Source organism: Sprattus sprattus (assembly GCF_963457725.1).
Source record: "Sprattus sprattus genome assembly, chromosome: 3".
NCBI lineage: Eukaryota > Metazoa > Chordata > Actinopteri > Clupeiformes > Clupeidae > Sprattus > Sprattus sprattus.
This window is the reverse complement of record NC_137922.1, coordinates 20,186,635-20,204,134: the sequence shown is the minus strand read 5'-3', so window position 1 is coordinate 20,204,134 and position 17,500 is coordinate 20,186,635. Positions and strand designations below refer to the sequence as shown.

The 17,500-nt window shown below is 46.2% G+C and overlaps 1 protein-coding gene across 1 annotated transcript in view; it reads right to left on the bottom strand.

Moving 5' to 3' along the window:
* The window catches only part of pard3ba (par-3 family cell polarity regulator beta a), a gene marked incomplete at both ends in the record, with an annotated part of 148,337 nt that overhangs the window by 105,086 nt on the left and 25,751 nt on the right, over nt 1–17,500 (bottom strand). The window contains one exon of the mRNA XM_080834162.1: nt 9,373–9,544. Coding sequence (XP_080690288.1) covers nt 9,373–9,544 — 172 coding nt within the window. The remainder of the gene's footprint in view (nt 1–9,372; nt 9,545–17,500) is intronic.

The following is a 17,500-nucleotide window of genomic DNA, read 5'->3' as shown; positions in this document are numbered from 1 at the left end:
CTGTTAATAAATGCTTTGCTGATTCACCTTAGTAAAAACCATAACACACACACACAATCAATCAATAAATCAATCAAGCCTCTTCCAGCTTATGCGTGTAAGCTCAAGAGAAGGATGTCTGCATTCATATGATTGAAGGGGCAGAAATCCAGCTTGAGAGACACTTTCAAGAGGCCTAGGCCTGCTTCCCACCAGCCGCAGAGAGAGAGTGAAAGTTTTGGGGTGTTAAGCTGTCACCTCTGGTCAGCCTGCTCTTAAAGTATGGGTCCTGACCTTGTCTTACTTGACACGCACTCACACACACTCTCACTGGCTCCATTATGGCCTTGAGTTAGACTGAGGGAAATTAAAGCTTGATAAAATATGTTGTTGTTTGCAATGAATGAAAAGACAACGTATGTGCAAGTATCTATGCACTCAAGTGTGTGTGTGTGTGTGTGTGTGTGTGTGTGTATCCATGTGTTGTGTTGAACATGATCTAAATACCAGGATAACTCCTTTCCAAAAAAATACACTGCAATCAAACAACACATCTCTCCCTCACTTCTAATCTCTCCTGCTGTAACCCAACGCCAAATCTTATGCCTTCACCCTAATTGAGTGTAGCCAACATTCATTTGTTATTGATCACCACAATCTTATTAAATAAGATTCAGCAGAGATTGCACTGCACTGAGTAAGTGTGGAGAGAAGAAGCTATTAGGCTCTATGCAATATTCCCTCGCAGTATGTGTTAGTCGAAGCACCCCAGGGGAGTCACTAAAAATACAACAAAAGAAAATTAAAATGGGAATGTGAGAATATCTCGCTAGTGGAAAAGTACATTTAAAAAATAGATCTGAAGCATTCCAAATACCTCAAACCGCCCTGCTTGAAATAGACTGATATGAGAGTAAAGCCCCTTAAGTAGACGTTAAGGGATAATCTATATACTGGGAGAGAGTGGGTTCCTTTAATCAGAGAGGGCAGAGAGAGTGTGCTGAGAGGGCCAGTTGACTGATCAGACTGAAGAAGGGACAGCATCAGAGAGGGAAAGAGAGAGAGAGAGGGAGAGAATGAAAGAAAGAGAGAGAGAGAGAGAGAGAGAGAGAGAGAGAGAAGAGAGCCACTTGTGTCTAGAGATAGAGAGAGGGAAGGCTGGCTAGATTTAGGGTGTCTTCAGAGAGAAAGAGAGAGAGGGAGAGATGGAGTGGGAAGAAGGGAGTGAAAAGAAGGGAAGGAAAGTATATAGGTGCGTTTCCACTGTAGGGACTCACAACACTTACCATAGATTTTCTAGATAACGTTAGGGTTACTGCAAGGTCGAGTCGAAAGTTGAATTTTGCTATAAAGTTGCTAATACTTGATTAAATGGCTTTGTGGCAGCTGAAATGACTTGATAAATGAATATACAAGCACCACCATGATTAATTAAAGTCTATATTTCAGCTGAGGTTTGGCTTGTGTTCATTAAGTGACTGTAACCTTAACAAGCTTACTACGAAAGCTCTAATTTATGTTGCTGTATTTACCGCATAACCTCTGGTAAATCTTGCTGGTTTTAAAAATAATGCTTGTTGTTGTGGTCTTCCACTCATCATGGCAAGCACCACTCGGCAGTTTCAAGGACACACACAAGTACCAACCCCGGAGAAGGTATTTATTTCACCTCCAACAAATAGCCTTGAAACGGGGGCGGTTCCAGTAGTGAAAAACTGCCAAAAGGTGCCAGCCCCCCTAAAAGGGCCGTGGGTTCCGGCAGTGGAAAAGCACATTATCGCTCTTTCCAGAGAGGGGGGTCGAGATGGGTCTTTGTGCGGAAGGTCTTAGTGCTGGTGCTGCAGTTTGCCCCTCTCGCTTTTTTGCCTTCAGTGGAGCTGCTGAAGCTTTCGCTTCGCTCTGCTCTGTTCACTCTTGGAGTGTGGAGGTGAGCTCACACATCTGAGCCTGTTTTGTTAAAACCTTCCACCTCCCAAAGAATCTGAGAAAACATCACCACATTAGCAAACACCACACACTAACTCAAGAGAGAGGGAGGGAAAGAAAGAGAACGAGAGAGAGAAACCTCATCACGCTAGGAAATATCACACACAAACTCATGATTCAACGCTTAAACTCAAGGACACACACGTGGTGTTGACTTGCCACACACGCGCACACACACACACAAAAACAATCTCGTAATCAATCCTATCACTACCCATCTACATTCAAATCTTCCCTCAAATCAATCACACAGACTTATCGACGGGTGGCCAGGCACTCACGGGCACAAATTCACTCAGGCCCTAATGAGGGGAGATTGGAACTGGGATGTTTTTTCCCCATCGTTTCGTGCATTTGCTTCAGCCATCATCGATGTATTGAGCTCACAGAGGGAGCTTATTTGCGGTGATCCATCATCAGGGCGTCACCGAGTGGACTTGTTCGCTAGAAAGGCCAGTGAGACAAGGGATCAAAAGTTCTATGCGACAAAGTTAAGGTGTTAAGTCATCTTTTAGAAAGTATTATGTAACGCTGCCTTCAGCCATCTTGGACAAAGCAGAGTTGAGTGAAGGTGTCTGTCGGTAGGCCAAGCAGACCAACTGAACTTTGCATCTGTGGTAGAGTGCATGGAAATTGTGATTATGAATTTCAGAGTAAAGAGTTGCAAGGCATGACCCAGAGGGAAGGTCCTTCTGGCCAGCGATTTCCAAGGAGCACTGAGGACAAAAACACCCAATGTTCCTTCTCCACCCTCTCGACCACACCTGTCCCTCTCCGTCACTAAGGCCACCGTGGAACTACAACGCCCAGGAGAAACACCAACCCGAAGGCTCTAAGGCATCACTCTATAATCACAGGTCTCAACACCTTACACAAACCCCTACAAGTTTTAAAGGAGTCTGGGTGTTTCATGGCTAAATATACAGGCAGGATGATGCATAGTGACCAGTCTCGGAGGGAGTCTGGATAAGGTCTGAAGGAATTCCATCAACTGTGTTTACACTTTCGTTGCCAGTGTTAGGCAATACTGTTCATTTTCAGGTGCACGGGGTTAAGGAAGAGGTCATTCACAGCCCTCACTCAAACTCATTTAAACAAACAGAAGCATCAGCCTAAGCAACCTGGTGCTGCTGGTGCTGGTGCCAGGGAGACATCCGTACCAGTAGCAGCCTCGCCCTGGAACTCTGGACGGCACGTTTACGTCTGGAAACTTCTACAGGGATCTCAACTCGGGTGCTACACAATATTTCTATGGGATTGTAAAAACATAGCAGCAAAATACACCAATGCAAAAAGTATCTCTTACACTAGAGAGAGAGAGATGGTATCAACGACATGCTTCTCTGCATATGCACAGCATGTTTTGGTAATTGACTCGTCACCTTACTTCACAACCACCCAGAGTGAGCTCACCGACCGTGGGTGTGGACAGGTTTCCCCATATAGAAACGAGACGGGCCCAGTTTAATGAAGGGTCATCCAAAAAACTAAATGACCATCTTTCCAAAAGGACCTACAGCACTCAAGGTTTTGACTCCAGGCCGTGACCTCAACCGAGCACCAGAGACGCCGGAATGTGTCTGTCTGTCTGTCTGCCTGTGTCCATTCCGGCTCTGTTCTGGGCGGGTCTTTGGCAGTGAGAGCTGGTCTATATTGCATAGTGCGCAAGTTCCCTGAAAAGCAATACATTCTAAATATAAACAGCATGTTTTCCCTTTTCTTCAGGTTTCTATAATTGCATAGTGTCTTAAGAAACGCAGAGTCTCTGCTCTGCCAGAGGACATAAAATACTATTCCTGTGGCTCACAAAGACTCTGCTGTGGACCTACCTGATACTCTGTATGTAAAACAAAAATTGCAAACATATATATGGGTACATATACACATATACACCAACTAGCCATTCATCACAGACCCCACATCAGCACTGCACTGCAATTGGATGCATGAATGAGCATGAATGAGCTCTTTATATTTTACTTTCCCAGGCTTTGGAGTAAATGGAGAGTGTGCACTGGTGTGTTCACTCTTTGAGCGTTTGTGTGTGTGTGTGTGTGTGTGTGTGTGTGTGTGTGTGTGTGTGTGTAAAGACCCAGCACTCAGACCACCAGCGTAGGAGGTTAACCGCGGTTAGGCAAAGGCCCTTTATCAAACTTCCCTGCTTCAGCCGGTCCAGTGCATCCTGGGAAAACGCCATCAAGTGGCCCTCCACAGGTCAGCTGATGGAACACAGCGGGGTGAATCCTCTTGACCCCTGACCCCTGAGGAGGGTCATGGAAGGACAGCGCAGTCCAAGGAGGGTCAAGTGAACAGATTCCGTGGGTCATGAGTCATTACTTTTCTCGCTACAGTTCTGCTAATTCATCCAATCTGCTAAGCAAGCGCTAGCCCCATGACAGCCCCATGACAGGAAGAGGAAAGCACAGACAGACGAGGATTCAGTGGGAAAGAGAAGGAGGATTGTGTGTCTCTGTGTGATAAAACGGTCAGGAAATGATCTTGTGGATTCCATTGGCAATGTGTGTGTCTGTGTGTCCACACACAAAGGCACCTTTACTTGTGCAAAAATCATAGTCTCTGTTTTCAGTGTCTCTGCCAGTGTGTGTGTCTGTGTGTGTGTGTGTGTGTGTGTGTGTGTGTGTGTGTGTGTGTCTCTCTTATTTGAGCCTCTGTATAATGTGCCCGAGTGCATCTTGTTCTACATGTGGTTACAGAGACAGAACACCAGAGTGACTGGCTCTTCCCTTCTTCCCTCATCCCTCTTCCTGATCAATCCCAGCCTCCTCCTCCTCCTCCTCCTCCTCTGCCTGCAGCAGGTACCCATGGGAGTTGGGGATGAAGAGCGAGTCTCTCCTGCTGGCAGCGACAGAAAGGAGGATGGGAGTCTTGGTGATGGGTGAGAGCAGGTCGGGGAATCGATGCGGCTCTAATCATCCCACTGCGCCTCACAGGGGCTCCATCACCCCAGACTGGCCAGGCTCCCACTCAGTCAGCTAATGCAGTTGCTATGAGGGATGGGGTTGCTATAGCTGCCAATTCTATGGGTACCACTGCTGCTAATGCTACTCCAACTACTGGTACATCTAGCTAGCTGCAGCTGCTTGGAGTAGCCATAAGAGTACTTCTAGTTACGTTGAGTATATTAGATAGAAAGCTCTGGCCCTTGTGTCTCAGTCTAATTCTAAATATCCAGATTTGTGCGTAGTGCGTAGTGTTGGAGCAGGAGCTTAGGAGCTTAAGAGCTGGAGATTTAGAGTTTGTAATTAAACTAACCATTACAGCTCTTACACCTTGGCCGGTTAGCCAATTATGACTGCATTATGACTTTTTTTCTGACTTTAGCTTTGCACGCAAGGCAACTCGCAACAAAACTGTGCGTAATGTACTAAATAAGGTGTGTGGGTAGCTTTTTGTCTCTTGCTCAACAAAATGAACAGTGGCTGTGGTATTTCAAAGAGGCCACCTGAGGTAAAAAATATTACCTTGCCTCCAATGAAAGTGGTGCTATGCTAACACACTTAGAGCTTGGTTGGGGAAAGCAGGAGGTATTGCGGCCACGCCAACTCACTTAAACGTGCCTTTTATTGACGGCAGGAATGTAGGCAGTAAAGTGAATATGGAAAAGATTAGTGGGGAAAAAGATGAAGGGGGTACCAACTAAAGGACCCGCTGAACACAAGGGCTTCGGCTCAACATCAGAGTGTATGCTGTGCATGCTCTGCTCATAAAATGTTTAGCTTGGGATTAGGACAAGGGAGAGGTGAGCTATTAAGGGAATTCCTGGAGGCGCAGTCGTTTTTAGGAGCTGAGGTTACAGTTGGGATGGAAACTGCTGGCAATCAGTGCATATACTGGTTCTTCCAGGCTAAGGTTTCTGAAATGGAGCCTTGGTGTTACTGCTGTGTTTGCTAGCTGACACATACAGTCCTGCGCTGATCCCAGGCCAGCTGGCGGAGCAGCAGGTGGTATTTGCTGAGATCAGACGCTGTCGGAACACCCACCTGTCCTTTTGTGGTTAGATCACATGCAGAAACAGAGACACACACACACATTCGGACTTCATGAGACTCACTTGACATGACAGACATATTAGGACTATACAACTGTCCCCTAGTAGGGGGCCAAATTCAAACACAGACACGCACACACACACAAACATCAGACATGCTGAGACGAAACACCTGTCCCTGAGTGACCCTCCGGCATGCACACACACACACACACACACACACACACACACACACACACACACACACACACACACACACACACACACACACACACACACACACACACACACACACACACACACACACACACACACACACACACACACGCACGCACGCAACATTTATACCCAAGGCTAAGCAGATGTTTGTGTGTGCTCAATCACTTGCGCCTGCTCACAATACTATTACAGACCAGGGGTGAGCAGTGGCGTCAGCTGCACTCGATACGACCACGCCGTTCATAAATACTCCATCAGACATTCATTTCACGCCACAACAAAGGCGACCGTGCCCAATGCGCTTAAGGCTGCTGTGATACACCGGGCCAGGAGTGGCTACTGCCTGGACAGGGCCACATTCACTGTGTGTGTGTGTGTGTGTGTGTGTGTGTGTGTGTGTGTGTGTGAGTGTGAGTGTGTGTGCACTTCTAATTTGGACGCTGGGTGTTGTGGACGCCACAAAGGGGGCCCTTATTGAATCAGTCTCGCTCCAGGGAAAGGTGCTCCTGGAGGTCAGCGGCTAACTGAATTATCCCGGGGAGAAGGGCCATGCAGAGACGAGGGGGGAAGAGCTGGTTTAAAGAAGCGGCCATTTAAATGGGGCTTCACGCTCAGCTGGCTCCTGCTTGACTAGCACTGGTAATCCAGTTACTAGGGGGGAGGGGGAGGGGGGATGGAAGGGGGATGTGAGTGGGAAAAGGGTTGAGAGAAGTTGCATAGGGAAGTGTGGGAGAAAGAGTGTGTGTGTGTGTCTGGATGCATATCAGAGGGTGCCATCATTTCAGAAAGAGAGTGTATGCATGTGTGCATGCATACATTAGAGAGAGTCATCTGTAATGTGCGTACAGGGAGATGAGTAGGCGCTGCATGAGAGAGTGAGACTGTATGTTTCCGGAAAGTGAAAAGACAAGAAATACAGCAAGAGTGTGGATTTTTCTGTGCGCACACATCAGACAGCGAGAGGAGGGTGATGAGTAATAGAGTTTATGTGCATTTGCATGCCTTTGAAAAGGCGCTTAACATCTCCAACATCTGCGTTTAAAAAAACAAAAAAAACACTCAAAGTGGGTCATCCACGCTTTAACCCCAATGAGTGGCTCGACCACGCCTGTAGCCCTGCTTGTTTAGGTGGAGGCGGGCAGGGTGGATCTCTGGGGTGCAGAGGGCAGAGTGGCACCCGCATGGGGCCTGGTGGGCAGGTGGTGCCGCAGGGGGTGGGGCTGGGTGTTCTGGGTCACCCCGAAATCTAAAGTCTAAAATGGGATGCCACTCTGGGTCACAGCCCCCGAAGAGGGTAGAGAGGGACCGGCACAGGGGAAGGGAGAAAGAGGGATGGAGGGTATGATTAAGTGAGTGAGTGATTGATTGACAGGCGACAGGCTGTCAGTCACGCCTTAAAGAGATAAGCTTAGAGCTGCACAGCTGCTCTGAATGAGGGCTGATCTAAAGGATGCCGCTCTTCAGCTCATTATGTTAAAGGGGGCAAGGAAGTGGCCTTTCAGGGGCCAGTGGCTCAGATCCGCACGCCAAAGACACACACACATGCACGCATGCCAAAGACACACACACATGCACGCATGCCAAAGACACACACACATGCACGCATGCCAAAGACACACACACATGTACGCACACACACACACACACACACACACAGTTACTGTAGATGAGATCACAACTAGGCAAATACCGCCTTGCAGCAATTCAAGAGCTTCCTCAAATTCTCTCTCTCTGTAAACTGCATTAGTTTTACCATATGTTCAGACGTGGGAATTCATTTTAGTCACACACACACACACACACACATATCGTATTGTCTCCACATGTGGGCTTTGTCTATGAGCAGGCACGGACACCTGTCCCTGTGATGCAACCACACACATATGCATGCCCACATACATACAAACACACACACACACACACACACACACACACACACACACACACACACACACACACACACACACACACACACACACACACACACACACACACACACACACGGGTAAAGAGTGAGACTCACACACTACTGTGAGAACCACAGCTGTTTTCTGCATTCTGGCAAACCATGGCTGTGAGCTCAGATTGCCGTCGATGGCCCGTGCCGGGGCATCTGGGAAACGTAGTGTTTGTTTAATCAGCCCTGAGCGCCAGAAAGGCAAAACAGACACCAGGGACCACCACTGACCGCTCATGACCGCAACCTCACCATCACCAGCTCATTTCACACACACACGCACACACGCACGCACGCAGGCACGCGCACACACACACACAGACGCACACCCGCACACACACAAAGAACAAAACCCTGCATCCGCATACACTCGCTTCTCTACTGTCTACCTTGGAGAGGACTGGATATGAAAGAAGAAATAAAAAAAAAAAAAGGTTTCAATTAAAAATAACTATAATACATCTTTAATAATTAAAGGTTTGGAACCACCACCAGTCTTCCTAGATCTGGCTGCCCAGCCAAACAGAGCTATCGGGGACAAAGGGCCTTGACCAATGAGGTCCAGAGTTCCTTCGTGGAGATGGGAGAACAGTAGGGAGATGGGAGAATCTCACAGAAGGACAACCATAAGTGCAGCACTCCACCAATCTGGCCTTAAGAAGCAAAAGTAAAAGATGGATGCAGAAAATTCTGAATTGGAACAATTTCCAGAGTGCTGAAGGTCTCAGGCTGGGGCAAAGGTTTACATTTCAACAAGACAACAACCCGCCAAGAAACCATCCAACCTGGCTGAGCTTAAACAAATCTGAAGCAGAATAGGAAAAACCTCCAGAAGAAAGGTGAGCCAAACTTGTAGGATCATTCCCAAGAAGACTTTAGGTTTTCTTGATTTATTAAAATAAAAGACACTCCAAAAATCTGCTTTTGCTTTGTTATTGTGGAATATTGTGTGTAGATTGATGAGAAAAACTTTCCAAATGCACTGTATATATAACTCATGGGAGTCCTCGAGGTTTAATTCGCAAGGAGAAATGCAGTATAAAGTAAAGAAGGATGTTTGTTCAGTACTGTTCCATGAACACAATCATTTATATATCTAAACAACCTGAGATGAAATAACAGTGCGAGTGTGACGGTGAGTGAGTGAGTGTGGCGGTGAGTGAGTGAGTGAGTGAGTGAGTGTGACTGTGAGGATTAAGAGGCCTGTGATGGAGATACATACTGGACTTCAGGGAGGAGCTGGTCACTTCAATTTCGCTGCCGCTGGCGGGCATGAGAGCGCGGAGCTCCGGGTCGGAGGGGTTCGGGGAGCTGGAGCTGCTGGACACCAGGCTGCCCCCTGGGCTCACCGCCGCCCTCTGCTGGACCTCCTGCTCCTCAAAGACTGCAACCAGCTGCAGGAGGAGACACACAGAGAGAGATCACAGCGTGCCCCACACCATACAGAGCATGCTTTAACCTTACAGAGCATGACGAAGCTGTGGCAAGGACAAAGGATGGCGCGCGCGCACACACACACACACACACACACACACACACACACACACACACACACACACACACACACACACACACACACACACACACACACACACACACACACACACAGAGCTAAGAATATCCGACAGAACCTAGCAAAGCATGATGAGGTCCTGTTGTGAGGACAAATTATGACAAATAAAGTGAAAGTGAAGGACAGAAACATCACGTTGTGTGTGTAAATGAGCACACCTGTACACTTGAGAATATAAACACAATTGCAATGCAGATTTGGTTATAGCGATGACAAAAGATAACTGATGCAAAATAAGCTTACTCTACCCCAATGGAGACTTAAAATACACCAACACAACCTCTCTCTCACACATACACACACACACACACACACAGCAAACGAATACATAAACAAACAAATAAACTAACAAAAACATGCACCACACAGAATACAACATGCCATGTCCATGCTGAAATTATGCCCAGTAGAAATATCAATAGCCTGCCTACAACAGTTACTGCCATAAATCATCAGAACAAGATTTTTCAGAAACAGTTTACTTGAACCATCAGCTATAGTTAATAAATAAGACATACGATTTAGACTATAGATATCCTGACAAATCATGAGGATATTGTATCTGCCATGGCAAAATGATGTCAGTTTCATGAAGGTGGGTTGAAGAAAAGCATTACTGATATTGCACAGTGTAAAATACTGGTTTCTGTTGCTAACATCTAGTCACAATGGATATGAGGTTGATGCTATTTTTGCCTTTTTGAGTGAAATGCACTTTTAGATGAAAAACAGCAGCATTCGCCCTGTTGAAGTGATTGTATTTGCAGCGGTGACCATAAAGCAGTTATTGTGGGTATGACTCTGTGTGTGTGTGTGTGTGTGTGTGTGTGTGTGTGTGTGTATGACTGTTTTAAGTCACATCTGAGACATTTGCAAGCATAGCATTAAAGCAGATAAGCAAAGCAAGTGCTTTACTAAACAGTCATCCCTTTACAACGCAATATCCAAATGCTACATTTAAATTTGTGGTTTATTAGTACATCATCCTCACTGCAGAGGCTTGTGGGTACGCACAGGCAGACACTCACACACACACACACACACACACACACACACACACTCCATTTTTCTTGTCTGCTGCCCGCTGATAACCACTAAAAGACTGACCCATGCTGTTCCGCCCTAGACTTGACGGCCCTCCACTCACACATAACGAGGTAATCAATACAAACATCAATACCATACTCATATGGGATTAATACTACTAATGAAGGGTCATTGAACAGGGCGACTCCCGTGCTAGTCCATTACGCTACAGGACAGCACAGGCCCAGAGGGAGACGCTGAACCCATCCCTCTTGGAGCCAAGGCTGGCTGTTAAGGTCATTCACTACACACAAATCAAGTCTTAGTGTGGAGAGTCCATGCTATTAGTTTTGAGAATACGCAGTGAGGGGGCAAGCATGACCAAAGACAGTTCGTCCCCCATCCCCACAAAGTACTATATGACTGTACTGATAATATTATTTGCATTTGATTCCACTGCCATACAACCAATAGTGAAGGGTAATGGTTACATTGAGTAACGTTCATTCAGTCTGCAGATATGTTTATACCACGGAAGTAATTATAACTTGTGCTTTGAATGCCAGTGACTCCCTTGTCTGTGTGTCTGTGTGTCTGTGTGTCTGTGTGTCTGTGTGTCTGTGTGTCTGTGTGTCTGTGTGTCTGTGTGTCTGTGTGTCTGTGTGTCTGTGTGTCTGTGTGTCTGTGTGTCTGTGTGTCTGTGTGTCTGTGTGTCTGTGTGTCTGGCAGCAAATCACAAGCCTGACCTGATTCTCAGGACTTGTGATATATTTCTCGACTTGCTCCACAGTAAAGAAAATAACCATCCCACTGCTTAATCTGATACTTGCTCTCAACACATGGCTAAGGCACCTCAACGTAGCATCTCTATATGACACATGGGAGAGTGCTAGACTCCATGGGATCCTGTTCAAACCAGCAGTGGGCTGATCTGGGGTCCTTCTCATTTCCTTCCACATATTAGCAGGAGCTAAATTGAAGAAATGGATTGGCCACACTACGCTCGACTTTGATGGGCGGCAATCAAGTTTCTAATGAACGAACACACACAGATACACATACACACACACACACAGTATGAGTGTGTGAGTTAACAGGTGTGTATGTAAAGTGTCCATGCTCAAATCACAGTTGACAAGGGAATCAGAAGCTGTCAAACACAATGTCACGGACACATCCTGAAATGCAGAGAGAGGGAGAGAGAGAGAGGACATGAGAGAGAGAGAGAGGACATGAGTGAAAGAGAGGAATGAGAGCAAGAAGAAAAAGAGAGGGAGGGAACAGAAGGAGTGAGAAAGATAGAACCAGCCTGAGAGACAGAAAGTGAGAGATAAGCAAAGTAAAAGAGAAGAAAAAAGATGTTGGGACAGAGAGAGAGAGAGAGAGAGAGAGAGAGAGAGAGAGAGAAAAAGAAAGACAGAGAGAGATGTTGACAAAATGGATTGAAGACTTTAAAGGCAGCTTGGGCTGGTGAATTCATTTCTGCGACTGATACATTGGCAGTGCATACCCCTTCCCTTCTCTGTGTCTTTGCCTGATGTCATGGGAACAGCCTAGGAGAGGACTGTTTTTTTTAAGCAAAGACAGTGCATTCAAGCATGCAGGGACGGAGGAGAACAACCAAGTCCTTGAAAATGCTTCAGAGAGAAGGAGGAGAAGAGGAGAGGAGGGGATGAGAGAGAGGGGAGGAGAGGAAAGGAAAGGAGGGGATGAGAGAGAGGGGAGGAGAGGAGGGGAGGGGCTGCCTGTTTTGAAATGATTTGCATCCGTCACCGTTTTTCAGGAAAAACAATAAAGCACTCAGACAGGATTGGCATACGTGTCATAAATCACAGAGGGAGAAGCCACATTGCTGCTCCCTATCTTATGCTCCGTCTCACTCCCCTTTCACCAACCCTTCTCTCTCCCTCGCCCACCCCCCTCTCTTTACCTATCTCTCTATGCATCTCTCTCTTTTTATGATTCAATAGGATTTCATATTTTCTGGCCAAACGGTAGGAAAGTGTCGCAATCAGTGAGAGGGAGAGAGCTAGGGAGGATTTGAAGACGGGACGGCAGAGATGGGGAAATAAGCACGTGTGAGGGTGAGGGTGAGTGTGTGTGTGTGTGTGTGTGTGTGTGTGTGAGACACACAAAGACAGTCAGAGAGAGATGGGTTATCTTCAGAGAACCACATTACCACCGTGGGTCTGACAGATGGATGTCTCTCTCTGGTTCTTCTTCATCATGGCTTCTTACTGTGTCTGTTTACCCTCCTCCATCATCACGCCTGCCGAGCCTCACCCACGGTCCTCCTGTTCACGTCCTGCCCAAATGCGTGCCTGCGTGCCTGCGTGTGTGTACCACCATCTCCTTACATTCACACTTTCGAAATGTACCCCAAACACAACGCTCATGCCGCTCTGACAACTGATTGACAAGTCAATGACAGTTTCCATCTGGCAAAAAAAACAAATGAAATCACACCGCCTCGGCGGAGCGGATATTTGGGAGTTTTTTAAAAGCGCAAAGCAGGAAATGAAAAGTGAAAAAAAAGAACGAAACAAAAAAAAAGAAAACCCATCTCCCCCTCAGAATCCATTTCTTTTAACAGGAGGCATTCCCATGGTCTCTCCCCACTGAGCTTAGCACTGGAGGATGAAGCAGAGTGATGTCGGGCGAGATGCTGTCTGGTCTCGCAGACGTCTCACAGATGTCTCTGGAGCACTGCTTCATGCTCCATTAGAAAGGGAGTGAACAGCACTGCTTTAGGCTGCAGCTGAGGGGAGAGGACAGAGAGGACAGAGAGGCAGGCAGGCAGGCAGGCAGGATGGCTGCTGACGTGGGAGCCGGCTGTTTGGCTCCTCTGGAGCGGCTTTTTTGGGCTGAAGCCCCAGAGAGGCTTTGGGAGCTGGCCGGTGATTAGACTGCCGCGGGCTGCCAAAGCTGGGCCCGGTGGCGGTGGCAGAGGCAGCGGCGGCAGGAGAACTGAGCACTGAAGCCCAAGCAGAAGTGGGACAAGGGGGGGGACAGGAGAGGCTGGAGCGAGAGGAAAGGGAGGAGGGCAGAAAGAGAGAGAAAGACGATTAGAACTGTAGTGTGTGTCTGTGTGTGTGTGTGTGTGTGTGTGTGTGTGTGTGTGTGTGTTTACGAAAAAGCAAGAGAGAGCACAAGACAGACATAAAAGGCCCAGCAGAGTAAAGACAGTGAGATGCACTAGACATGACAGACAGACAGACAGACAGACAGACAGACAGACATACACTGTGAAGTGAGTAGTTGAATAGTGTATAGTATTGGACAACGGTATTTTAGTCAGTATCCCACTTCACACGAACAACACTGGTTCACATTACGGGTGAGTTACATAAGCCCTGCCATTAGATGAGAGACAGATGTGTTATGGTCAATATACAGTGGCTTGCAAAAGTTTTCAAACGCTCTATTATACCGCCCTATTAGTCTACCAAAATAAAAAAGAAATACATTTAAAATTAAAATATCCTGCATTCCCCTTTCCATTCATACTGGTCAGAGAACCCTTTTGTTGCAATGACAACCTCAAGTCTTTTCCAGTGAGACAGTACCAGCTTTGCACATAGTTTTGCAGTGTTTTTTTCCATTCATCTTGGTACAATTTACATAGATTATTAGGTTGATGAGGATGGCAGTTCTGCACTGTAGTGACACAGATTCTCAGTGAGATTTTAATCATGGCTTTGACTGGGCCATTCTAGAACGTTCACTTAACTGTTTATGAGTCACTCCAGTGTGGCATAAGCCTTGGGCAATCGTCCTACTGGTAGGTAATACCTCTCCCAAGCAATCGTTTAACAACAGACTGAAACAGATGTTCGTGTGATTTTGTGTAGAATTTACTTCCACCCATTCTCCATTAAATTAAAAAAAAAAAAATGTCCCAGGCATTTAAGGCACCAAGGCCACACTAACCTATCCCTCTTGTCCTTCCTTGGCATGCTTTCTGAAAAGAAAACAGGTATCTGGACAACTAGCCTGTGGAGCTCACCATACCACATAAAATGTATGAATGTTAACTGTGGAATTACTACCCAACATTGCATTTTTCAACACCAGAACAGCAGGCAGCATTCGCATTGCATATTAGGCTAATCCAGTAAATTATGGCTCAACAAAGCATGCAATGGATACATTTGCAATGATATTTTCGCTAATATTATATAGGTTAAGAGTTTGTCCGAAAAAGTCCAATCATGCAGGGCAGAGATCATGCAGGCCAGAAAGACGGGCAATGATGGCCATGGGATGCTTTGTTGTGAATCAGGGGTATATGTGGATCAGGGCTGTATGTGGATCATTTATGGGGCACACACCCTTGGAGCATGAGTTTGACTTTGACATAATTGTGTGCTCAGTTTTGTGCAATTGCTTCTTTCATCATTGCCATTATCACAGTAAGAACTCATTTCAACGTTGTGTTTAGTCTGAAACAGAACCAACCAAAGAGAATGACAAATAGTGTGTGTGTGTTTGTGTGTATACCTGTGTGTATGGGGGCTTGTGTGTTTGGAAGCAAGTTATCATGTGCATGAGTCATGAGTATAAGCGTGTGTGTGTGTGTGTGTGCGTGTGCACGTGTGCGCGTGTGAGTGGGTGTGTGTGTGAGTGGGTGTGTGTGGGGGTGTATATGTGCACACATGTGTGTACATGTTGGATCATTTTTAATGAATGGGCAGTTAATGTAAAGCAAGTGTATTCTGCTTTATAAGTGGTTTTGTAAACCTATACAACAACAAACTCTGTAGGGAATTTGCAAGCTTTTGCATGTGCGTGTGTGTGTTTGCGTGTGAACATACGTGTGTGGCACATACTGAGATTTTATCTTCGTATAAACATGGTTTTGCAAACGCAGAAAACAATAAAATGTGTGTTTGTGCATTTTTAGCAGCTCATATGGACTACACGAGATTCATATTCTCTGCCAAGAAGCATATATTCTGCAAACAAACACACACAACACACACACACACACACACACACACACACACACACACACACACACACACACACACACACACACACAGAGGAAAGAGATCCTGTACAGGCACACACTGCTGATTCAATACAGATGGGTCAGCCATGTGCACACACACACACACACACACAAATGCGCACCCGCGCACACGCACGTACACACACACATGCTACTTGCATTTAATACCACTCAACATATAACTGAGACATCATTTAAAAAGCTACTAATGCGCCAAATGTCTTTCAGTTGTTTTTCTTGTGTTTTGTGAGACGGTTTCCACACAAACCAAACAGCTCAAACACAAACCACTTGTACATTATCCAGAAATGGTTTTCTACAGGGGCATCACAAAGATATACGAAATGTGCACCTTTACACACACAAGAGATTGTGTGTGTGAAATCTTAGTGCTCTTTGCACAAGTGGAAAATGACATGGATTAGAGCAGAGGCCATGCTAATCTCAGCTCTGCATCTGTGTGTATCTTTAATAAACGGCCAGATGTAGGAGATTACCTCCCTGTAACACACACCTGGCCTGCACATACCGCCTCTAAAACAAACCAGACGCCGCATCACACCACACACACACACAAAAAGGCATATAAACACACACACATATAAAGACTTCTCACTACACTCAGTGAATATACACACCAACACAAACTATCTGCGTATACACACACATACACACACACACACACACACACACACACACACACACACACGCACACGCACATGCACACACACACGCACACATTAAAAACACATACAGTACACACATTGCCTACACCAACCTACACATTGCCTACAGATGTATACAGATATAAATTATACATAAATAAATAACACAAAAACACATACAAACAAAGGTAGAACTGTACGCGCGCACGCACACACACACACACACACACACACACACACACACACACACACACACACACACACACACACAGACTTGCATGCGTGTGATTTAGTGGGGGTTCCAGTAAGGAGGCAGCTGGCGTTGAACAGCACGCTCTGCTATGTGACAGCCCTTATTATTATTTATAAGCACTCATAAAGGGGAAAGGTAAATTCAGCATTAATCATCCAGCAAACCACACACCCACCTACACACACACACACACACACAACACACACACACACACACACACACACACACACACACACACACACACACACACACACACACACACACGTGCAGCACACTGAAATCGGCCCCACAAATAAAAGCGTGCTCTGTGCTCTGACACCCACACAAGAATACATAAACCCACACACACACACACACACACACACACAGTGCCTGTGAGCATAATGGAGAGACCCTACCTATTTCATCACCCTCTCCTGCTCTCTCTCCCTCCCTCCCTCCCTCCCCACTCTTGCTGCGGGCTCAGACCACTTCTGTGTTCTCTTTCTTTCTTTCTCTCTCCCATTCTCTCTTTCTCAGATATTAATAATCAGCTTCTGTTGCTGAAACTCAGACCAGCTGATCCCTCTCCCTTTCCGTTCTGGAGAGTCTCTCCATCTTCTCACCTCTCCATCAGTTCTCTCTCATGCCTCTTTTCTCCTTTCATCTCGGCCCTTTTTTTTAACAATTGTCATAAAACTACTCAACAGGTCCCAAAACACAGAGATGTGACTCTTGGCACACGGTCTCAATGGCATCTGTGTGTTTCTAGCGTCTTTTAAAACCTCACCTGAAATACCTTCCATAGCCATAGCATAATGATATTTGTTACCAAATCATGCA